Here is a 24,734-nt window from a genome sequence, read left to right on the forward strand (position 1 = left end):
GATTGCAGCAGAGTATAGAGTGGAGTGGGGTAAATTGAAATGGAGTGAGGTAAATTGGAGTGGGGCAGATTGGAATGGTTTAGATTGAAGTGGATTCGGGCAGATTGGAGTTGAGTGGGTTGGATTGAGGTACATTGCAGTGGGGTGGATTGGAGTAGATTGAAGTGAAGTACATTGGGGTGGGTTCGATTCTGGAGGGGTAACTGGGGTAGATAGGAGCAGAGTAGGGTAGATTTGAGTGCAGTGCAGTAGATTGAGGTGGAGCGTGTTAGACTGTAGTGTAGTGGGGTTGACTGGGTTAGATTGAGTGGACTAGCGTAGTGTAGATTAACCATGGTGTGGTAGCGCACTGCCATTACGGAAACATATTTCAATTGAAAAGACCACTTCATTTTCACCGAAATACAATTTTATTGCACATATACAATAATGTTCGTAAATGTCTTCACCTAGAGCATTGATGTGTTTTGTTCGTATTCAAATATTTGTTTCCACCACAAAGAAATGTGCTTTGTTTGTACTAATTCTGATATATTTTGAAACATCAGCACAGTTAGTTTTTTAGAAAAAAATAATTGTCCTTCTTGTCATAAATTCTCTCACTTTGAAGTCAGAGAAAGAAAAATAAACACCAAGCTCCCTGGAAGAGAGAGCCTGACATTTGACCTCTGTCTTTGCGTGCACAGCAAATGTGACAAGATAAGAACAAGATTTAAAAGTCTGTTTACAGAAAGTGAGTTCATGGAAGAATACAGTAAACATGGTTTAGGCAATGGGAGGGAAGAACTGAACCTAGAGAGCCAAAGGCAAATAAAGCCAGCAAATAAAGTGTGAGTTACAAACCACAAAGCCAATGGTAATCAATAAGCAGAATGCATTCCCAGGTCAACTTTCTGAAAGTCCCTGAGATGTCTTAAGCAAACCAGACAGCTGTGCTGTCTGGTAGGCTGCGACCTAAAAAGTGATGAGCATGGTGTCCCTCAAAAAGGCAACCCCTCCTTTCATTTAATTGCATACTGCGCCTCTCCCCTAAATTCTCCCACTGCCCACACGCTACCCTCCCTAAAGCACCCTAACGTCGTCCAAAAGCCAGTGTTGTATGACCTTTCTCCATCCCAATATATGTAGAACCTTTGACCCCACATGAAATGTCACTACTCATCATACCATGTTTCAGTTGTATTTTTTTATTCCTACTGTAATTGGGTAAGGAGACTTTTACTGAGAAAAAAACATAATTCAGAGCAACAGAAAAAATAATTGCTTTCAATAAACTATTATTTTTGAAGCAAATAATGCCATAATGGCCTATCCCAAAATTGCCTGCATCCAGTGTGTACCCATGTGTGCTTTGCCTCTTGCTACTGGTTGATCATACAGAGCATTGCAGCTGTCTGTAATGACTTAAGTTACTCCTCTCGCTATTTTGTTGCTCCTGAGTGGACTGTATAAAGTGCTTATACTAGCTCCTGGTAAACACTACATATCATTGGACTACTGATAACTGCATGGTACACCTTTGGGCTGCCCCTCTGCCACTTCAAGTTGGACCTCTAGATGTGTCTACTTATAACCAGTGTAGGCATTTGGATAGATCTAGTATGTGCCCTTAAACAGGCCCTATGAAGACAACTTAAGCAGGAAGCCAGTAACCAGCGGTCACTCTAGGGCGGTCTTCTGTCACCCCTGCATGGACACTAATGGACAGGTGTCCCAGCTGCCTTTTACAAGGGCTCATTCTCACTGCCAATTGGATGCCAGCGAACAAATTCTACACGGTTGCTGCAAATGGACTCTAGCAAGCAACATCTATAAACTGCTTGCCACTACAAAATGTTCATTAGGAATGGACGAATATCACACAAGCCTGGCACCAGGCTGGTACTCAGATTTGAGCCCAGCTCCATTTGTCTGTCAGGGGGCTTTAATTGTGACCTTCAGTGTCAGATTATGACCTTGAGATCCTGGATGCATGTTAGGAGTATATGCCTGTGGATTCCCCATTCAGTCCTGGGTATTCGTCATAGGATATCAACTGTGGCTACTTTCTTTTGGAGACGTTTTGTTTGCACCATGATCTGACTGACTCTTTAGATCTCCAATGGCTGGCTGCACCCATTGTATGCTGTGGACCTGCCTTCTTCCACCTCTGGGTGGACCATATAGGGCTTGTATGCAGCTTGTCTCCAGGAAGAAGCCCTGAGTACCTCTTTATTCAAACTCCTATGGATCACTCTATCCATCCTGGGGAGTCCCTACAGATATCTTACAATGATTGCATCTTCTCTACCTGATGGGCTTAGTCCCCACATCTTCTGGAAGGACTTGTGAGATTATCTGTCATGGTTGGCACTACACAGTCCACCCCATAGGTTCAGTACACGCAATGGATGTTCTCCTGCTACTGGCTGAAATCAGTGCATGCAGCAGATGTCCTCACTTGACTGGCTGCATCCAGGGCATGCAGCAGATATTCTCCTGTGACTGACGCCATTCAGTGCGTGCAGTGGAAGTTCACCCATTGCTGGCTGCATTCAGTGCATGCAGAGGTTATCCTCCTTTGACTGGCTGCATCCAGTGTATGCAGCAGATGTTCTTCCTAGACTGGCTGCATTCAGTGCATGCATCGGATGTTCTTCCTAGACTGGCTGCGTTCAGTGCATGCAGCAGATGTTCTCCTGTGACTGACCGCATTCAGTGCATGAAGCAGATGTTCTCCTGTGACTGACCACATTCAGTGCATGAACCGGATGTTCTATCGTGATTGGCCGCATTCAGTGCCTGCAGCAGATATCCTCACTTGACTAGCTGCATCCAGTGCATGCAGCGGGTGTTCTCCTGTGACTGACCGCATTCAGTGCATGCAGCGGATGTTCTACCGTGATTGGCCGCATTCAGTGCACGCAGTGGATTACACCTTTGTTGCTTATGTGTGAGTGGTACAGAGAATCAAGCAGAGCAACGCGATCTGCCTCTCACAACTTTATCTGATATTACAAGCCTAGGAACACATACCTAAGACAAGATAACAGCAGCACTTTGATTAGTAATGCACAACACCAAAACTCTTTCCACACACGGGGCCCACTGCAGTTCAAAACTATCACAACTAAGCACCCACCCTTGGTATACCTTGCTAACCCCCCCGCTAATGGCCTTTAGTGCCTCGTAGTAATACGAAGCACTAATTAATTTTAATGCAACAACAATATAGTAATGCAAAAAAGAAAAATGCTAAATAGTATTTTCACTGCTGAAGTACCAAAGCAGAGGAGGTGAGGAAATGTTGCTAAACTCACAAAAACACCTACAAATTTGTCGAAGAGAAAAATAATTAAAGTATTTTTTGGGGAAAGAAAACACTAAATATATGGAAGATAAAATCAAAGAAAGAATGGAGAGGTGGGGTCTCTTCAATTTTACAAAAGGCAGCACAACTTCCTGACCTTCATACCCTCAATCTGGTGAGGAATTTTCATGGCACACGGTGTCTGGTCTGCCCAGCACGTCGTCTGCAGGACTGGCCTGATTTGAGATAAAACAATGATAATATAATAGTGATGCCTTCCATCAAATACAAATCTTCCACCTGTATCTTTTTACATCTTAGAACTATGTTCACTCCTCTGTATAAAACAAACTGTGCAACGGCAGGCGAATCCATTATTCCCGGTTTTTACGTAGCCATTGACATTTTGGGGGGGATGTAGATAAGAAAGTTTGCCGCCAGAACCCTCAACATGGGTACACTATTGGTAAAAGCCATCAATGTATTGCCATCAATGTATTGATTCAAAAAAATACACTTGTTCAATGTGAAGGTCCTTACTCTTTATTAAACAAATAGAAATAAATAAAAAAAAATCCAAAAAACATAATGCACCAATTACAGAAAGGATAATTGAAATGGCTGTGATTTTGGTTTCTTTTAAACATATTTTGAACAATCCATTTTTTACATCCAAGCTCAGTGACCACTGAGGGTCCTATCCCTCTGTTACGCGCTAGACATAATAGACTAGTATATTTAAAAAATAACACAGTGCTTTATGGTTAAAGCCAGAAAAAGATAAACTTGATTTTTAGAGAATGTACCTTGTCTGCTTGGGACTCCAGCATTCTGGACCAACAACGCACTGGGTTAAATATGTAGCTAACAGCCTCCGCTAGAGTGGAGAGCCTGCGATACATTGTCAAAAAATACCTACGAACTTAGGGCCCAATTTAAATATGGGTGCGCAGGCTGTTTTTCCCGCAGGGGGACGGAGTAGCTTACTCTGTCCCCCTGATGGTGGAGCACCTGCCACATTTATAAATGACTGCCAATCTGATGGACATTTATGATGCACTGACAAAACCACTGTCACTGCTTTTCTTGCCAACGCAAGACACTGTCAGCGGGACAGAGACCTTCACCAAACCGTCTTATCTTTTTATTTTCTAAAAGAAAAACCTGAAATAATATTTTCTTTTTGAAAATAAAAAGAAGATGCCTCCCTCTCAATATGGGGGCATTGTTTCTATTTTACTGTTCCTTACCACAAGGGTTTGCCTCACGGTGACAGACAGTAAAAAAATGGCTATATGTTCCTTCGTTATAATTTGTTGGGCAGACATATGGACATCATTCCGACGGCCTTTACTCTGCCAGATTGTCAGAGAAATTTGACCATGGTGGTGACTGTTAGTCACCGCTGTAGCCAAACCTATGGTCCATTCGCCTCAAAATCTGGTAAATGGACCATTATCTCGGTGGAATAGATAGATACTCGGAGCTGTAGCAATAAAGTACTTATATCACCAAGCTATAAATAGGGCCTTTAATCCCTTCCCATCCTGGTTGATTGTTCAATGTTTATTCAACCTTGTCAGGGGGAAGCATAGCACAATTGCTTTTTACCTGGTCACCACAAGGGAAACACGGAAAAGGATGGACTTTGAAAGGATCGCTGGGCCTATGGCCTTCATTGCAAGTTGCCTTTTATATAGGACGTGGCTGCTGTATGGAGTATGTACTGTGCCGCTTTCTTAATCAAATGAAGATGGCTAGAGCTGTAGAGAAGGTAACGGAAAGGAGGTCAAGGCCAGTTATCGATATAGCCCAGAATGCCAGAGCTATTAGTGCTACCAAGAACAGGCACAAGCAGAAGAAATGTAATCAAACATGATTATATGCTCCCTGAATCTGGCTCTCATCCACTGGGTAAGTACCTATCTAGTAATGACATAGGAGAAAATTGGCCTCATGTGCCGTTTTGATAACTGTTGCCAACTGAACCAAAAGCAGTAATTGGCTTAAACGACTTAAAGAGGTTGTGTTGTTTATCGTACTTTTAAAGTTCTGCCAATTTCCATTTTTTAATTCTGCGAATTCTTGTTTGTAACCTGTTTGTAATCTTCTACCTACTTCATCTGTCCTTGGTTTCAACTTCAACTGATGAACCAGGGCATGACTCTAAGGAGGATAGGCTGTAATGTGCTTTGATCTCTTAGAGCAGCAGATATGAACAGCGAAAGTGGTAAATGCATCTTCTAATTAGAAAATGCTACTTTCTTACTTTGCACCATGGTTTCTGTACTGGATCTACAACCAAAACTTCATATCCTTCACTCAATGACCATTACTGTCTGATAGGCTGAAGCAAAGCAATGTCTATGTTCTAGATTTACCTAAAACAACTTTTCATTTATTCTTTTTTTTATTATCCATTTCTGATTGCATGGTGATAGACACCAAGAGTAGTTGTTGGCAATAGATGCCCTTAGGTGGGAAATAATCAGTGAGAAAATGTAAGGACCACCAGTGTCCCAGTTCTGAATTTCCTTACTTTGTAGTAAGGTTGGATGTCTCACCTTCTATAGATTTACAAGCTGTTTTTTTTATTGCTGAGTTCCAAATATTTCTTTGGATTGAAAAAAGAGTGAGTTTTAAAGGCTTCCTGAGCTCTGCATCAATTGCATGTTCACCAATCATGAAAGGTGTTTGGCTTGACAACTTCTAAAACAGTCCATCAAAAGACACTCTCAAAAAAGTGCAAATGAATAAGTCATTTCTAACTTTTAACATTAATATCATCAAAACAGTCAGGAAAATGAAAAAGCATATGTTTTGCACAATCTATTGATTGAAAAGATGACTTTGCATAGAAAATGGATACATTAGAACAAGACCAATGCAGATTCACGGTTAAGTTTGAATTTATGTTCCTAGAAAGATAGATGGACCCTCCAGGGTTCTTCATTATCCATTTTTGGTAAAATAATATTCCGATCATGATATATGAATGTAATGAAATTCCAACAAAGTCTTTTTATCATAAGTTTTCTAGACAGTACAGATCTTTCTATGAGGCGGAGGAGGTCCACTTAACTTATCATCATAACTTAAACACATAAATAGATTACAGACATCTTGTAATAGATTAAATAAAATTCTAAAATGGGACAACATCCTTTCTTTTAGATACAGGACACCGTGCTTGGAGTCCCTCTTCAGATATTTAATATTCTTCCCAAAATGGGTATCTCTTGGGGCACATGCTGAAATTTTTTCGTAAATTTGACCTGTGACCATTTTGCTAAATTGTTTCTGATGCCTTGCATTCAGCATTGATAATGCAAGGGCCATTGTGGACGCAAGAGCAAATCAAACCAGTGACATCTGCGCAGATCATCACACTAATGACATTCTGAATTCATCAGTAACAATTTGCCTTTACACTCTTCTCCTTCTGTCCCAAGTGATTTGGAGGGTAGAGATCCTAGCACAGACACAAAGGACAAGTTGCTTCGATGCAGGGAACACAGAACCAAGAAAATGTGAATGTATTTTCCCTTCTTTGTCCAATTTTTGCTACAGAAAGCGGATTAATAAAAGGTTCCTCAATAGGAAGAGCCACCTTTTTCGGATCAGTCCGTTCATCCAGTCTTTGGATTGGAAGGAGAAGCAGACTATTGTCTTAAATTTCCAACAAGTTTCCTTGCTCTGGGCTCCTGGAGGCCTTGTCTTCACTTAGGGACAAACTGTCCTGAAGGCCATTAGGGGGTGAGGCATTAGTGGGTGCCCCATCAACCCCCTCTACACCCTTGCCTGCCATGTCTGCCTCAGTGTGTGTCTTCTGGTGTTTACTGAGGTGGTCGCTGCGAGTAAACCGCTTGCTGCATAACAGGCAGGTGAACTTCTTCTCCCGGGTGTGCGTCCGGACATGTCTCTCCAGTTCGTCGGACCGGGTAAACCTCTTGCCACAAAACAGCCAGTTGCAGACAAAGGGCCTCTCACCGGTATGCCACCGCAGGTGAGCCTTTAAGTGGGAGGCTTTGCCGTATACCTTACCACAACCGGGGATGTGACAGCTATGAATGGGCTTCTTCCTGAGGCTGGCTGCTGAGGCACCTAATCGTTCCAACTCCTGGCAGTTTGGACAATCACACGTTGACCTACCATTTGCTGCACCGTAGGAGCCCCCCCGAGGAGGTTTTATCCCAATGGATCCCTCCATCAGAGAGTTGTTGGACACAGGCTTGGGTTTATACATGTCCTGAGACAGCATGTGCTGACTAGAAGTAATGCCAACTCCTGGATAGGAAGCAGGGCTCAAGGTTGTGAACTCTGGACTGTAGCTGGAAAGTTGTGAGTTGATGGGCATCTGTGATGGTACTGAAGATTGCAGGCTGTCTGACTGGGACTGGGCATTCAACCAGTTGGAGTTGGAATGCATGTCCCACCATGATGCAGTTGCATTACTTGAGCTGGTAGATATGCCTGGGTGAATGCCTGTTTTGTACCACGATCCATAGGAGTGTGCCAAGTCCAAAGATGTGTAGACGCTGGGAAGGCAATCTGTGGCTGTGTGGCTCTTGGAGGCCAGGATGGAGGATTCTTGGTTTACAGATGATGAGGCGAAGGAGTGTGAAAAAGGACTATAGTCTGTACTGTAGGCGGTAGAAGCCTGGGGGCTGGAGGAGGGTGACAAAAGGCCATTGCCATTGGGATATACAGCAGCATAAGATTCTCCCATCCCGTCAGAGACTCGGTTCCTTAGGGTACAAAAGTCAGAGCTGAAGTTGTAAGGCTTTTTGGATGTATCAGACACTGTTTTACTGAAAGTGGTTGTATCCTGAATTGGACTAGAACCTCCAAACTTGTTGCAAGCAGCAGTCAGCATAGCAAGCGGGCTGGAACCATACCTAACTTCTTCCTGGAAGAGGTAAAGAAAGCAGTATTAGCAAACAAAATCTTGGGGCATAGCATTTTCACATAAGCATCATTTAAATTATACCTCTCTTCTATACAGTAACAAAAGCAATCTTTAGAGAGGGGGCTGATAACAGTTGGCTTAGGAACCACAAAACAAAAAACAACAAATTAAATTAAACATGTTGTGTTCCAAGATGGACGTTTCTGTTTAGTTTTATGTTCTTTTAATATCCACAGCTTCCCAAGAGGTGTTGCTGAAAATGTAAAAAAAAAAAAAAACACCTTTCTGATTACCCACGGCCTTAGTTCAATACTGCTACGTTATTCTCTTATAGAGCCAATTGCTTGAAAGAGAAGCTTATAAGATTGCAGACTAGTTCTAAGCTCTGCTTCACTATCCCTTGAAACTTGTATCTGCAAATATGTATAGTAGGAAACAAATTTGTTACCATAAACTGCTTCTCCTCTATATAGATGGGTAAATATCTGGTCAACTGAGAACTTCCTTGAACTAGCGAGAATACAAAAACAAAGGCTGTGGAGTGAGAACTGGGCAATTAAAATTATATGGGGTATATGTATCAGCCATTTTTGTGGTCGCAAACGGCCCGATCGGTATGTATGGTATGTATGAATTCCAATTTGCGACTCAGTAGTTTGTTACCGAATTGCAATTTGGGATTGCCCATTCATACCAATTCGGCATTGAGAAGGGGAGTGATCAGGGCGTCCTTACCCAATCCCAAATCGCAGCAGTATGTAGGAATATTTTGCGACTGAACTGCAGTTGCAAAACATTTGTATTTTACCACCTAGTTTAGGGAAAACGTTTGGACCACTGTCTACTCCTAAAAAATGAAAAAAAAACTTTTAATTTTTCCTTTTTAAACGCATCCCGTTTCCCTTTTAGGAAGACAGGCTGCACTTACAAAAATAGATTGCTTTATTTAAAAGCAGTCACAGACATGGTGGTATGCTGAGCACAACAGGCCACCATCCCTGTGATTTTAGCGTTTCCTAATGGGTCGCAAATTGCAACCTGCCTCTTAAATATTAATGAGGTAGGTCAATTTGGGACCCATTAGGAAACGCTAAATGAAACTCATGGAGTTTCATATATTCAAATAGCGATTACCTAAATGCAATTCTAAGAGAATCGCAATCAGGTAATCACTATTTCAAATAATGATACATCTGGCCCTAAGTCGTTTGGACGTGGATAAGAAAACTATATTGTCAAAAAAATGTACTACCAGGAAAATAATACTCAATTTCAAGATGTAGAGTTAACAATCGTATAGGTATCAGGCCAGGGGCACAAGTGGCTCCTGCTCTTGTCAGTACCATCAGGGACTCAAAACAAAAGAGTTGAGGAGGGTTCTTAGACGTGCTTAAGTATGGGGCACGCTAGCAGTGAAAAGTGTATCCTTGGACTGAGACAGGTACTGTACTAAATTCACAATACTTGTTCTTGCAGAGTATCGACATGCGACACAACTTGTAGCCAATTTGGGATCTGAAAACCCAAGCTTTGCAAAAATTTAATCTTTAACATACCAACGTACAGAGCTGAGCTTCTTTTTAACGGACAACTCATAAGAAAAGGGCATTGCCCCTAAAAACTGATACTACGTTGAAGGCTTAAAATATTATTAGCCGCAGGCTTTGGCGCAGAAGGCGATGCAGAAGGACTCGCATTTAGTCAGGCACTTCCTGCAAAACCAGTTAGATTTTCTAGATTTTGTCCCTACCTTGCATCCCATTGATTATGTTTTTTGGCAGATAACGCATCATTAAAAAAAGGTAACAATCCAATGTGGTTTAACGAAGGATAAAGGCCCTAATTCTAACCTTGGCGGACGGCGGAGGCCGTCCGCCAAGGTACCGCCGTCAGAACACCGCACCGCGGTCGAAAGACCGCTGCGGTGATTCTGACATTTGCCCTGGGCTGGCGGGCGGCCGCCAAAAGGCCGCCCGCCAGCCCAGGGCAAATCAACCTTCCCACTAGGATGCCGGCTCAGAATTGAGCCGGCGGAGTGGGAAGGTGCGACGGGTGCAGTTGCACCCGTCGCGTATTTCAGTGTCTGCTAGGCAGACACTGAAATACTTTGTGGGGCCCTCTTACGGGGGCCCCTGCCGTGCCCATGCCATTGGCATGGGCACGGCAGGGGCCCCCAGGGGCCCCGCGGCACCCCCTACCGCCATCCTGTTCCTGGCGGGCGAACCGCCAGGAACAGGATGGCGGTAGGGGGTGTCAGAATCCCCCATGGCGGCGCAGCAAGCTGCGCCGCCATGGGGGATTCTAAGGGCAGCGGTAAACCGGCGGGAGACCGCCGGTTTACCCTTTCTGGCCGCGGCTGAACCGCCGCGGTCAGAATGCCCTGCGGGGCACCGCCGGCCTGTCGGCGGTGCTCCCGCCGACCCTGGCCCCGGCGGTCTTGTACCGCCGGGGTCAGAATCACCCCCAAAGTGTTTTAAAATGAAATAACTCACTTTCTAGCTGCTGTGTACATTGTAATGATTTTAAGTAATCCTCACTACATTCTTCAGTTGTTTAGTTAGTCTATGCTGTCCTATGTGTGGCCCAGCTATACCGGATATTGTCAAATGATGGCTGGTAGGGGTGTCCAAAGGAAGCTAAACAAGGTACAAAGTTGAGTATGTATAGAAAGATGGCTGTGCATGTGGCATTCATGCCATCGGGCAATATAAGGCCTCTAACAGAAAAGCTTGTTCTTTGAAAGCAACAAAATTGGCGTATTCTGAGCAAGATGGGCCAAGAGATTGACTTTCCCATTTGAAGCCTGCCTGGCGCCCTTATTTTTAACAATGCTCCACTTGTTCTTCCTCATCTGAACAAGAAAAGAGAGGGAACTCTGAGCTAACCTTTTCCATTGGTCTTTTTTCTGAGAGACATGAGCTTCAACACCATAAGAAAAAAAGCACACCTGCTGTGTTGCGAATTCCTGGTAAAAGAGGGTGAATTTAAAACTCAAGATAATTTTTCTGACAAAGGAAGCCTTCCCTAGTTCAGTACTGGCTCGAGTATTCTCTCTGGGAAGAGTGACAGTCAAGAAAACAAAATGAAAACCTTGAATTGGAAAAACATCTGTGAAAACTTCAAGCTTGAAAAATAAGTAAACAAATAAAAATTATATAAAGTAGGGAATATTCAAAAATATGAATAAAAAATGGTGAACGGTGGAAGAAAAACTAAATTGCATACACAGCTGTGACACAGTGAGCAATGCATATTTAAGGTGGATTGTTCACGCACAGGGAACCTGGGGAACATAACTGAAAAGATGTTCCTATTACAGCTCCCAGGCAATAAGCAATATACACCAACCCCCCTTCTTCCTCAATTAGGCCTTCGTCTCGATGAACCATGGTTTATAACCTCAGGAGAGAGAGTGCTGCGTGAAGAGCTGTCCATGGCACAATATATGCAGCGCGGACCACACAAGAGGGGCTCACCCAATGCTAGAACCACATACCCAATGTGGAACACTATGATACCACATTAGGAATGATTGCAAAGATAGATCATTAATATATCTACCTTAGGAATTGTTATGCTCATGGAACATGTCCATCTGTGCATTACCAGAAATTGAGGTATCCACAAAGTGATAGAGGGGCTTAGATACTGCTGTTGTAGAGGGTGGTAACCACATAGGGGATATTCTTTTTTCATTAGAAGAGTGTAGAACAGAAGCATATTGACAACGAGCGCCCTTCCTATAAACTGTAGTCCTACATGGGATCAATCCTGCTGTGAAACCACCTCTGTAGCCTGCAGCCTAGCAGGGAAATTCCAGTGTGTGGGAATGGCCAATCCAGCTCTGCTTCACAGTTAGTGTCTAACAGAACGCCTCTTCTCTTTTCAGGGAGGATGTTGAGATTGCCTTGTCTTAGGAAAGTTTACCTAGAGAATTTAGAGGAAAATGCAAGAATGGATGGAAGAGGAGTGGAGATCTCCTGAGAATATTCCCAATTTCGCAATTATTTCTCCTCAGACTCCCCCTAAATGTACCATTCTTCCCCGTATGGGAAGGCATAAAGTTTGAAAAAGCTTGCCACCCAACCCTTTACTCTAAGGATTCTTTGGTGGCTGAGGCCTGTCAGATTAATGCTGGAAGATCCAAGGCTAATAACCATGGACACAGGTTATCAGGCAGAAATGTTTCATGGGGATGACTCAGAGGGACGTTTGAGCTGCAGTGCCCTCATTCCAAGGCTAGAAGAGATACATAAACACAACTGACCACCAGTGCAAGAGTGCTTTAAAAATGCCACGCATTTGTTACGGAGCTTTCCCTGAAATTATGACGCTCTAATAAAAATTGATTCACTGGTGACAAAGAGGTATCAGTCTTGGTCTGAGATCCAAGACTGCTGCAGATTCTGTTTGTGCCTGAGAGTTTGAGAAAAAAATCTTGTAAACATGGGTCAAGGAGCAAATGTACTGTAAGCAGGGTAAGATGGAATTAGATCCTCAAAAGAGACAGAAAGTATGAGATTTGAGCTCTCAGTCGCTCATGTGACCCTTTGCGGCATCTGTGCTCTGGATAAAAAGCATGGTCTAGATCAAAAGAATTGTTTTTACAACGTACTGGTTGCTCTTTTATTGATAAGGTTGGCCTTTGATTGCCAAGAAAAGGAATTATCTGATCACAGCGTAGGACAACAGTTTATCTTAGAGACGCCAAAACATAGATCTGGTCTAAACTTAATTTTGATCTACTTTGGGATGAACGTATTTTACTTTTGGCAGTGCCTGCACAAAGGCCCTTTTCTTTGGAAGATGCTTGATGCATTTCTGAGAAGTTCTTTACCACAACAAATTCTTCTGACTATTCGCTTGAATGGCAGCATATGCTCCTTAAAGCCTTTTAAGAACCAAAATGTCCTGTACAATTTATTCCCTACTTTTCCTTCAGGGACCTCAAATGCCATTTCAATGAGCGATTTAGATACTCGAAGCAGAGACATGTTGTTCCACTGCGATTTGTTTGAGGAGCTTGGTGTGGTAACTGCAAACACCAATCCATGTGCTGATTTTTACTTAGTGTGCAGCTTTCTAAATGTAGCAATGGTAGGCGGACGGATGAAAAAGGTGGTACTCCAGAGAACGTCCAAGTATATCCCTCATTTCACAATTATTTTTAATACGTGATCTGCTCTTGTGAGGACTGCCCTCTCCCGTCACAGCCTCAGTCCAGATTCTAAAGTTTCAATGTTCCAATCCAACTAAAGTTTTCATTTATTTTTGCCTAATTGCTTACAGTGGTTAAAGTATATGTTGCACTCTCCGAAAATCTAGGGAACGTGGGAAAGTAGTGCGATTATGTTTTTTATTGTTGTGCGAAATTGCATACTTTTTTCCTAGTGAAATTTGAAGAAAATGTTGTGAAACTGCACTTTCGTAACAACAATTTGCTTGATAGTATCTTGTGTGATGTTTGTTAAGTGAAGGAGCTCGTGTGAAAATGTTTCAAGGAATACAAGGCTATGGGGGTCATTCCGACCCTGGCGGTCGTGGACCGCCAGGGCCGGGGCCGGAGGAAGCACCGCCAACAGGCTGGCGGTGCTTCAGGGGCAATTCCACGGTCAGAAAAGGGAAACCGGCGGTTTCCCGCCGGTTTTCCCCTGCCCCAGGGAATCCTCCATGGCGGCGCTGCAAGCAGCGCCGCCATGTGGATTCCGACCGTCTTCCCGCCATCCCGTTTCTGGCGGTTTTCACCGCCAAAAACAGGATGGCGGGAACGGGTGTCGTGGGGCCCCTGGGGGCCCCTGCAGTGCCCATGCCACTGGCATGGGCACTGCAGGGGCCCCCTAACAGGGCCCCATTAAGATTTTCAGTGTCTGCAAAGCAGACACTGAAAATCGCGACGGGTGCAACTGCACCCGTCGCACACCAGCAACTCCGCCGGCTCCATTCGGAGCCGGCTTCATCGTTGCTGGTGCTTTCCCGCTGGGCAGGCGGGCGGCCTTTTGGCGGTCGCCCGCCAGCCCAGCGGGAAAGTCAAAATGACCGCTGCGGTCATTTGACCGCGGTACGGTCTTCTGGCGGTTCCCGCCAGGCGGGCGGCTTCTGCCGCCCCCGCTGGGGTCAGAATGACCCCCTATGTCTGGTTTGAGCGGAAATGTCTCTAGGACACAGATTTTCTATACAAAATAGTCTCCAGCTTGTATTTTATGAGACTTTTCCATGTGAGTTGCTCTCTCACGTAAAAAAATACATGCAATCAAGTAATGGGAATTTCGCTAATGTCACTGGCATGAATAAAATTTCACCCTGGCCTAACTTTATAGGGGCTGAAGTATGGTGGAGTGGGCGGGGCACGGGGTGGAGAACAGCAGCACCACCCTGATGGGGAGTTTGACTGCTGTGAAGGTGCGAGTCTCATGTTGTCCGGAACATCATCTGGATCCTAGCTGAAGAGAGCTTCCCCTTCTTAGTTGGCCCGGCCATGTATCTGAGACACGGTCTTAGCAGCTGTCCTACAGCTTCCCAGAAGATTTTTGGCCACTTTTGTCCGAGATTGAGTAAAGAACTGACCCCCAGCCAGAGCACAAGGCCAGCGGTGTCAGGCACGGGCAGGTGACGTGCTGTCATGATTCAGTTTCGAAGCGCCAGGATGCGCTGATTTGACAAACCGGGCCCTAGTAGCGTCGCTTCGGCGTGTAAGCCGCCTGCTGCATGCTCACTGCAGACAGGGAAGCACAGGGCCCGGGTCTCAGACTGTCCACCTTCTACATCTTTATCTGGGCGGCGCAGGCCTCGCCGAAGACCGAGCCAGAGCTCAGGGGCCGATGGCCGGAGCAGATAGACCTGGGACTGGAGCCGGAGAGGAGACGCGCCCCCGGGCGCCCCAGGGAGCTGTGGCAACACGTTCAGGTGAGCGAGACATGGAAGAACAGGTTATGGCACAGAGACCGAGGAACAAGGAAGGCAAAAAGTTCAATGACATCGGAGAGAAGGTGGAACGAAAAAACAGAATGCGGGGAAGTTCAGGAGAAAATACAAGAACGCGGAGGCAGAAAGAATGGGCAAACAAGAAGGATCAATCAGCAAAAATGAAAAAGAAATTTAAGAGGAAATAATATATGATAAATAAATACATTGGAGATAAATGCACAATCGAGGGATGAAAAGAGAGCGCACATGGAATCTGGATAGGAAATAGAAGTCAATGGCAGTAAAAATGAATGAGACAAAAGACAAAGGGTAAGAAAGGAAACAAAGAGAGAAAGAAAATGTATAAAAATGGAGAGAAAAGGCAAGGTGAAAAACAGGAAAGATGGGCAAATAAGAAAAATGAGTGAGAAGAATGATGTGAAGCAAGACTACAGATCGAGGCCTATATGGGAAGAGAGAAAAAATGAGACAACGAAAAAGGAAAATTAAAAGGAACTAAAGATAAATAGCATAGGGATGAAGGTAGGCAAATGACAACAATTAAACGTAAAAACAGGTGGTAACTAGAGAGAAAACTATCTGTCTACAAAAAGAGTCCAATACAAAAACCTACACGCGCTGAATGACACTTATAAAGGGAAGAAGACGAGAGTGGGAGAAAGAAGCAAACCAGGACGAGAATATGATGAAATGTTCGCTTGAGAGTGGGAAAAGGATAGAAAGAAAAGGAAATTAAATAATAGAAAGGAAAAAGAATAATAATAAAAGACAGGAAGAATGGCAAAGGGGGGAAAGACAGTTTAGGTGATTAGTTCTACATCACAGCTAGATGGGATCAGGAATATTAGAAGGCAGGATGCATTAAATGCTTCATTATTAACAGCACATTGTACTGATTATACAGCCTTGCCGTGTTGCTGACAGCAGAGATCACCCACAAACAGCTACTACCCCTCAATATTTTTAAACGCCAGGGTAGCTTGGCAGCCCAGCGTTTCCTCGTCAGCGCTTTTTGTTGAGGATCACTCCAAATTAAACTCCCTCAAGTTTTAAGGTCATTTGTTAACTTAGGAGTCGACAGCCTAGGTGGGCTGGGGAAAACCAAAAATAAAATGTACACGTGTATAAAAAAAGGAGGCAGCATATTTTGGGAAAGCTGCATGTGTGGCCGTTCACCACAGGTCGGTGAGCGTGGCAGGCTGCAGCTGCACTCCACGGAGCCCTGTGGGCAGTGTGCCCTGCCCTTCTGAGGGACACGTATGTCCACAGGTAACAAAACAGGGCAAACTCGTCCCAGCTGACACAGCAGATCACTAAAACCACGGCTCAAGAGTGAATAACAACCCTTTCTTCCCTGGGGACTTTTTTCCACAAAGTAGCCTTTTTCAGTCTTGCATAATGTTGCCTGGTACGCCTGTTTCATAGCCCAAAGGTCCCAACACATTTTCAGATACGAAGTCTTTGCATCAGTGGTTGGCTTTGCGACTTGCTCCATTTTTCAGTCGAACTGAATTTGGGTTTCAGCAACAAAATAAGACCCCATCCACTGACGCAGATAGGCGAGCTGGATGTCGCGGGGCACACCCACAGTTCTTTGCACCATTGTTCCAGGAGGTGTTGTCATGTATATTGATTTTTCAATACAAGGGCATCACTCACTTATGAGCAAGACTAAAAACAGGCAGGTGGCACAGGGATCCGATGCTGTAAATTATTTTGTAACGTATGCTAAAATTACTAGTATTGCACACAAAGTCCTTAATGCCCAATGGTGTAGTTTTGATGAAGCATTAGAAAATAATTGGTTAGTCTTTCACCACTGCTGACTCAAGGGGAGAGAAGTTGGTAGGAGTTTCCTCAAGTGAGATACCTTGAAGTCTAAGGGTTGCCAGGAGTTCCTTCAAGTGAAGATGACATGAAGTCTAAGGGCTGGGATGAGTTCCCTCAAGTGAAGATACCTTGAAGTCTATGGGCTGCCAGGAGTTCCTTCAAGTGAAGATGACATGAAGTCTAAGGGCTGGGATGAGTTCCCTCAAGTGAAGATACCTTGAAGTCTATGGGCTGCCAGGAGTTCCTTCAAGTGAAGATGACATGAAGTCTAAGGGCTGGGATGAGTTCCCTCAAGTGAAGATACCTTGAAGTCTATGGGCTGCCAGGAGTTCCTTCAAGTGAAGATGACATGAAGTCTAAGGGCTGGGATGAGTTCCCTCAAGTGAAGATACCTTGAAGTCTATGGGTTGCCAGGAGTTCCTTCAAGTGAAGATGACATGAAGTCTAAGGGCTGGGATGAGTTCCCTCAAGTGAAGATACCTTGAAGTCTATGGGTTGCCAGGAGTTCCTTCAAGTGAAGATGACATGAAGTCTAAGGGCTGGGATGAGTTCCCTCAAGTGAAGATACCTTGAAGTCTATGGGCTGCCAGGAGTTCCTTCAAGTGAAGATGACATGAAGTCTAAGGGCTGGGATGAGTTCCCTCAAGTGAAGATACCTTGAAGTCTATGGGCTGCCAGGAGTTCCTTCAAGTGAAGATGACATGAAGTCTAAGGGCTGGGATGAGTTCCCTCAAGAGAAGATACCTTGAAGTCTAAGGTTAGCTGATGGTACCTTCAAGATCCGTGATTCTAAGGCACAGTAGTAAACCAGGAAGAACACCTCTTTTAATGCCTCATTTTTATGGATCTTCTGAAAGATTTCACCTAACTGGTGATGATTTTCTGCTTTCACCCTTAAACCAGTTGGGCTTCTGATTTGTGCCTAATTCGGTGGCTGAGGGGTCCCTGGATTCTTCTCTGGACTGTAGAAAACATTGCAATATTCAGCTCCTCTTAATCCTACCATTGAATAATGGCGTGTTCTATAACCATTTCCAGTCATTGTTTTCGCGCCTATAATCACTGGACATATAAATTAGGATTTAAGGATGTTTTCCCTGCAATGAAAACTTCTTGTTAAAACAATTACAGTTTTACAGCTATCGCTGTCCCTTATATTAGCGAGGCGTGCATCAGGAGATTAATGCAGATTTTCTCACATTACGCATGCACAGTGCTGGATTTCTCATGATAAAAATGCTCAGAGCTTCAGCTTGTGACACATGCATTGTTCATGAGAGGCCCAAAATGGAAAACCTATGCTATCAAGTTGCTCAATTTTGAATGAGTAAATGCATAGAATTCAGACAAGGAGCTGGAAAGCGAGCTGTTTCCCGATGGGTGCAAGAGGACCCATCAGCCTGAGATAGCTAATCCTCACAGTCGCCCAATACCCCATGATCCCCTCTTCTGGAGAACTGAAGTGCTGTGGAGCGCGCAGGGGATAAATACACATTAGTAGCACAGCCGATGTTCGGTGTACCAAATTTTCAACTTCAGTCCTTGCACTTCTGGGGTTTTGGTAGGGCTGGCTTGCAGGGACATTGAGTGGGTAATCCCTCCATGCGCTGGCGGCTCAGGGCCTCCTTTTGGGGCTTGAGGGACGTAGCCCCCATCTTGCAGAAAATGCCTACTAGCAAAGAGTCCCAGACTCAACCAGGAGATCATTTTTATGGCACTGATGCCTTAAATATCGGCCAGAGTGGAGACCAGCATGGCAACAGTACGTTACATATTGGGGAGGTGATGAAGAGACTGGCAGTGCGTTAAACATGGGGGACATGTGGAAACTGGCATGACAATCGTGCATTTCATAGGCGACAGACATGTTTCACTGTTCAGAACAATCTACAACACCAATAGGTGTTAGGCACCGTTTGAAATAATTGTACAGTCAATCTTAAATCCATAGTTCGGTGCCATTTTTGTCCAAACCTCCCTTCAGGTAGGAGCGGGGTTGGGCGCCATCACTATGCTTGCTCAGTCCAACATGGGGCCGATATTTGTTGTTATTTATTTTTTGTCAGTGTTGCTTTTATTTGCTGATGATAATAACTCAGCACACGCTTTCGTGCCTATTACCCCTGGCCATGTTTTGCGTCCGTCCACTCGCTACCCACTGAATCTGTCACTCCCCTCGGCCTTTATTTCCAGTCCTTAGCCCCTGAAGCTCTCATCTTACCCAGCCGGCGTCTCTGAGTTCACTGTCTTCTTCGTCCTCTCCCTCCCTTCTTTCCTGCACTTCTTCCTCCCGCATTGTTTGCTGCTACGTCGCTCCATCTCTATTTACGTCTCCTCCCACGTCTCCCTGCTTAATTTCTGTTTATGTCAATTAATTTTTTGTTGCACAACACGTGGCGCTTGGAGGATATCAAAACCATGAATGAACACAGCCGTTAATCGATGATTACACTTAACACAGCAGAATATGGTGAAATAATGCAATGGCGTCCCTCTCGCCCCCTCTCTGCTTGCCCCCCCACCCGTTTCCCTGTGCTGTCTGGGTCTTTTCTTTTTATCGATTTTTTTACATTCCAGTCTTTTCTTTCGCGCCCCCATTTCCAACTCCCTTCTCTCTTTTTCCTACTTTTCTCTACAACGGAGGTATTTTAAGGCATGGGCAAATTGGGCATTTGCCCAGGGCTCCCACCTCCCAAGGGGACCCCTGGAAAAATAACATTTCCCTCTGACTAATTTCTGTATTTTTAACCTTTAACCGATCATTTACTATTGTTAGGAAACACAGGGATTGAAGCAGCAAAAAATAAAAATAAAATGTAAGTTGTTTCAAGCAGGGCCCCCCGGAATTTTCTTGCACGGGCCCCCTAAATCTTTAAGATATCACTGCTCTTACACTTCGACGATTATTACCCCACCCCCCTTAAATAAAACAAGGTAAAATCAACAGACGAATCCCCTGTTGAACAAACCAAGAAGACAGGAGTGAATTAAAACCGAGGCCGCCGATGCGCAGCCTTGAAGAATAAACAGGGCAGAACAATCCGGTCATTCTACCCACACCACCCCGAGAGGGCGAGAATATACAGGGCGAGGAAGGAATGTTCAGAGGGGAGGCAGCTCTGTCCTTGTGCCGGTTCTCGCGCGTGCTGTGATGTCAGCTGGAAAGAGAAAGCGTGGAGCCCCACGCGCGCTCAAGGTCAGCTGCAGCGGTAAACCACAGCGCCTAGGTGGGCTGGCGTTCTGTGCAACAATAAATATACATTAATGCCTCAGCAGAGACCAGGCGCTCCTGACGCAGCGGAGACCAAAGGCCCACAACTGGATATGGGGCTGTGCTTAGAAAGTAGTGTTCTGGTAATTCCTGCACCTAGTTCTCTGCTCTTTGAGTAAGCGTGCCATGCACAGGCCAAGCAGTTGGTGACCGCTGCTCTTTATAAATACTCAGGGCCACATGCGACTAGAAAAATGCTCTTTGGGCTGCTCAAAGCCCAAATTGCGAATCACATTTGGGTTTTGCCATTTGGTATTATGAAGAAGAGTGTTGATGGTGTCCCTTCCTAATACAGAATGGGAAAGGTATGTACGAATGTTTTGCGACTGGAATGCGGTCTCAAACATTTGCAGTTTACCACCAATACAAAGTTAGTGGCAACCCATTCGCAAATGAGAAGGGGTCCCTGGGGGATCCCTTCCTTTTTGAGAAAGGTGGAAAACATATTTTTTACGAGCAGCCAGTGGTCCCATGGTCCACTGCCTACTCTTAAAAAATGAAAGTCTAACATTTCATTTTTTTCTGTTTAAACGCAGCACGATTTCCTTTAAGGAAAACGGGCTGCGTTTAAAAAGAAAAAAGATTGCCTTATTTAAAAGTAGTCACAGATATGGTGGTCTGCTGACCCCAGTAGGCCAACACCCGTGTGATTGAAGCCATTCACAGCGGGTCGCAAATTGCAAACTGCATCGTGAATATTGACGAGGCAGATCTATTTGCGATCTATTGCGAATCACTAGCAGTGTTAAACTCACTGTTGTACATCACATTTTGTGATTTCCTAATAGTGAATCGTTAAAATTTGCTGTCAGGAAAACGTAAACCTGCGATTTTATACATCTGGCCCATAGTAGCACAACGTCCAGTCCATGGGCAAAAACAGTTCACAACTTGTACCTTGCCATTTCCCCCTGATCCGCAGCTCAAACCTGCCACAATTTATCAAGGCGGGAGATGCTTGTTAAAAATGGCAAAACATGAGGAATTTAGGCCCTCATTACAACCCTGGCGCTGGGTGTTAAAGCGGCGGTAATACTGCCAAAAAGCCGGCAGTAAAAAAAAATGGGATTTGGACCCTGGCGGTTACTGCCAACCAAGACCGCCACTTTAACACACCGACCGCCAGGGTGGTAACGGCCGCTGGGCTGGAGAATTCAGTCTCCAGCCCAGCGGCCATCACAATCCCACCCTCGGGATTACCACCTGGCATACCGCCATGGTTTTCGTCCCAAATTTACCGCCACTACAGTGTTGTAATGAGGCTCTTAGTGTGTTAAAAACAGATTCAGCAATTTGTGCCTCATTTTCAGTTTAGGAACACAAAGTATGAGGCATTTACCACAACAGTAAATACCTCACCCCGTAGTAATGGTAGTTCCCAGATGTGGGAAATACTTCACCCTTTCCTGAATAATTTGTAATGAGGGCCTACATGTTTTAAGAGGAAGACTCTGCATCCTGTCCTTTCTACCGTAATACAGTTGGTCTAATCTCTCACAATTCTCTTCCTTGCTCTGAAAGTAAGCACATTGCATAGTGTATGTTTGCCCACATGTATATATATTTATATAGTGGAAATCGTTCCGAAAGGCAGCGGGCTCTGTACTGAGTTAAAGGCAGTGACGGCGACAGCGACTCTGCTATGGCAGAGGAGCGCCGCCTCTCCACCAGCAGTGTCAGGATTGGCCGCAGGGCAGGCTGGGAGCCTGTGATGCCTGCTGAGGATACAGAGGATTGGTGCGAAGGTAACTTTTTTTTCTTTATATTTTTATTATTAATACTCCAACACACCCCTCTCCCCACGCACCACCCCATCCCTTGTAACCCCCACAAGCAGTGACTGGACAGAGATAACCTCAACAAACAATTGGAGTGGCAGCTGGGTTCTGAGAGTGGAAGCTGACTGTCTCTTTTGCTCGATGTAGGGTTCTTTAAAGAGGTGTGTCTCAAGCTCTTTCCTAAATTGAAACAAGATATGTCTTTCTCTCTCTCCCTGCATTACGGCTACTGATTGAGGTGGGCTTGAGAGAAGGAAAGCTTCAAAATCTCCAAGCTTCTTTACCTGCCATTTTCTCCTATGATGTCCTCAAAAGGTCCAGTGTTTCTTTTTTAATACCTTTTGGAGTAGATGGAAATGTGGTAGATGTACAGTTAACTACCTTTTGGACCCCAGGTCCCACTCTGAGATCTGCCTTACTTACAAATGCTAAGAAACTGGCTGCAGTGAACGTGATCTTGTAACCAGTCCTTCTTTGGCCTAGTTTACAGCGTGTGCTTTACAATATATCTTCCTCCGTCTTCCCTCCCACTGTGCTCCAAACATTTTACAAGCTATCTATATTCCCAAAGAAATTCACAGTTGATATTTTTAGCTTCCCACATCCTACCTACTACACGATCCTTGCTTGGCACTGCCTGGCACTTCTTGGAGTTGAATCTAATATAAGCAAGGTTGGTGAACATTGTTTGCCACCCTCCTCGAAGGAAAACTTCAACGCCACCACAAAGGGCACATGGCCAACAATCTGGCGCCATTTGAAGGTGGCCCAATAGGCAGGCAAGTTTCTAGTGCTGCATTGCTGTTTGAAGGGGGCTGAATCTTTCTGAAACAAAAAGGGTGTTGCAATGAAGATCTTTCTCTCGTGGTCACTAAGGTTCTACAGATTCACAAATACCTCCTAATTCCAAATGCTGTCCGGATCTCGGAGTCCAAGCGCCCTCTGTCATGAAGACTATTCTAGAAGAAGCGCAAGTGACTTCAGAACAGGGGAAGTGGGCAGACACTAGTGATGGGCCAGGCCTGGTGGTGTATGTATATGGTTGGGAAACGTGAATGGCCCAACGTACACCATCCTGTGAGGCGGAAGAAAGAAAGGCTGTCAGGGAAATGAAGAGTGAAGGAATGAGAGAATGACTAAAGAAGACAGGGAGACAGAGGGTAGAAAGTTTAGAAAGCCAACCAGTCTGGGCTTCTTTAAAGTTTGTAGAGAACTGATAATGGTACATTTCTGGTGGAAATTCGAAATACCGAGTAAAACACTTAGGCCCTCATTATGAACATTGGCGGCTGAGACCGCCATGCCGGTGGCGGCGGTAATGACTGCCACCTGCATGGCGGTCTCAGCCGCAAAATAATGAAGGATGCTGGGACCGCCACAGGCGGCCTTCCACCACCGCCAGGCTACCGCCAACAGGTTTGCCCGACAATGGTGGAAATCATTATATGACAGGGCAGCGCCCTCCGGATAATGATCCCTTTCCCTCCAGCCTTTCCCTGCCCGTAAATAGTGCTGCTGCACACGCCGCACAGCGGCATTGATGGCAGCTCCATGTGGTGCCGCCGGCAATGTCCCGGCCCAGCAGAATGTTGTTTATTAGGCCAGCGGGGTCTCGAGGGGGCTGGCGTTCAGTGAAATGACCGCCAGCATGAACACGGCGGTAAACACTGCCATGTTCATAATGACCCCCTTAGTTGTACTTTCTCCACCTTAGGGATAGTATTGGGAAGGATATTCGAGGGATGACTTGCATTGTATTTTTAGATTTTCCTCTATAATTTGGACGATTTTAAATTCCTGCAAATTGTAAAATAGGACCTGTGTGCTGCTGGTACATTGTCCTGTTCCTATATGTATACATTGATCAGAAAAGGTTTACTCCTTTATAAATACTATACCATGAACAGTCCTCTGACCCTCATTTCTGGGCCTGGTTTGTGATATAAAAACGCATTACCTAATTATTTAATAAATGAACTAATTAAAATACAGCTCTGATGTCTGTGCAATTGGGAGAAATTGGGAGACAGTGAAGGGAGAGTCCCATGCCCATATGAAAAGGGAAGCGACTAGAAATACAGAAAACAGATATTTGTGGACATGAAGGAGAAAGCCCAGTGTCTGTTTGAATAGAAGGAGACAATAAGAGAGATTACGAGAGACAGGAAGGCTAAGTATTCAGTGCTTAATTGGAGCAGGTGGTTGCCAGTGGGGCCCACTGGCACGGATTCTTGGGCACCAACACCTATTTTTTATCATCAAATTTTGACCCAGAGCATGAGAGAGAAAAACACACAAAGAAGAAAGAAAAGAAAAACAAGGGGAAAAGCAGGGATGCTAAGGAACCTGTAAGAGTGAGATAAAGAGATAGGAAGTGTATGGAGCTGGAGGAACAAGGCATATGGTGGACTCGAAACTAGACAGTATTGGTATTCAGCTCCTCTGACATTCAATAGCAATTGCTGAGGTATTTTGAGCAACACGTCAGGGCCCAGCACTTATTCTTTTACAAACTAAGCACTGCAGGGATCTAAACTAGAGAAAATGTTATATGGTGCAGACAGTGTCTGTAACATGAAAGAGAGGAACAAGGGACAGAGTTTGTACATGGCAGACATTTCAGTCCTAGAGCCAGAACCGAAGGCAGTGCTTCACACCTCAGCCTGCCTGACCTTCAGAGATAAAGGGAGTAGCTCTACCACTAGGTAACCATTCCTAGCACCAGAACCTTAG

At 44.8% G+C, this 24,734-nt stretch overlaps 1 protein-coding gene across 2 annotated transcripts in view; it reads right to left on the reverse strand.

Moving 5' to 3' along the window:
- Positions 1–3,806: 3,806 nt before the first annotated feature.
- Positions 3,807–24,734, reverse strand: part of SP7 (Sp7 transcription factor) — a 37,889-nt gene continuing 16,961 nt past the window's right edge. Inside the window, exon 2 of one of the 2 annotated variants that reach the window (XM_069230961.1) lies at positions 3,807–8,194. In XM_069230961.1, the coding sequence (XP_069087062.1) occupies positions 6,960–8,194 (1,235 nt within the window). In that variant the 3' untranslated portion in view covers positions 3,807–6,959. Of the gene's footprint in view, positions 8,199–24,734 lie in introns of both variants that reach the window. The other variant, XM_069230962.1, reaches the window with a different exon arrangement.

The sequence above is a fragment of the Pleurodeles waltl genome, chromosome 4_2, assembly GCF_031143425.1.
Source record: "Pleurodeles waltl isolate 20211129_DDA chromosome 4_2, aPleWal1.hap1.20221129, whole genome shotgun sequence".
NCBI classification, from domain to species: domain Eukaryota; kingdom Metazoa; phylum Chordata; class Amphibia; order Caudata; family Salamandridae; genus Pleurodeles; species Pleurodeles waltl.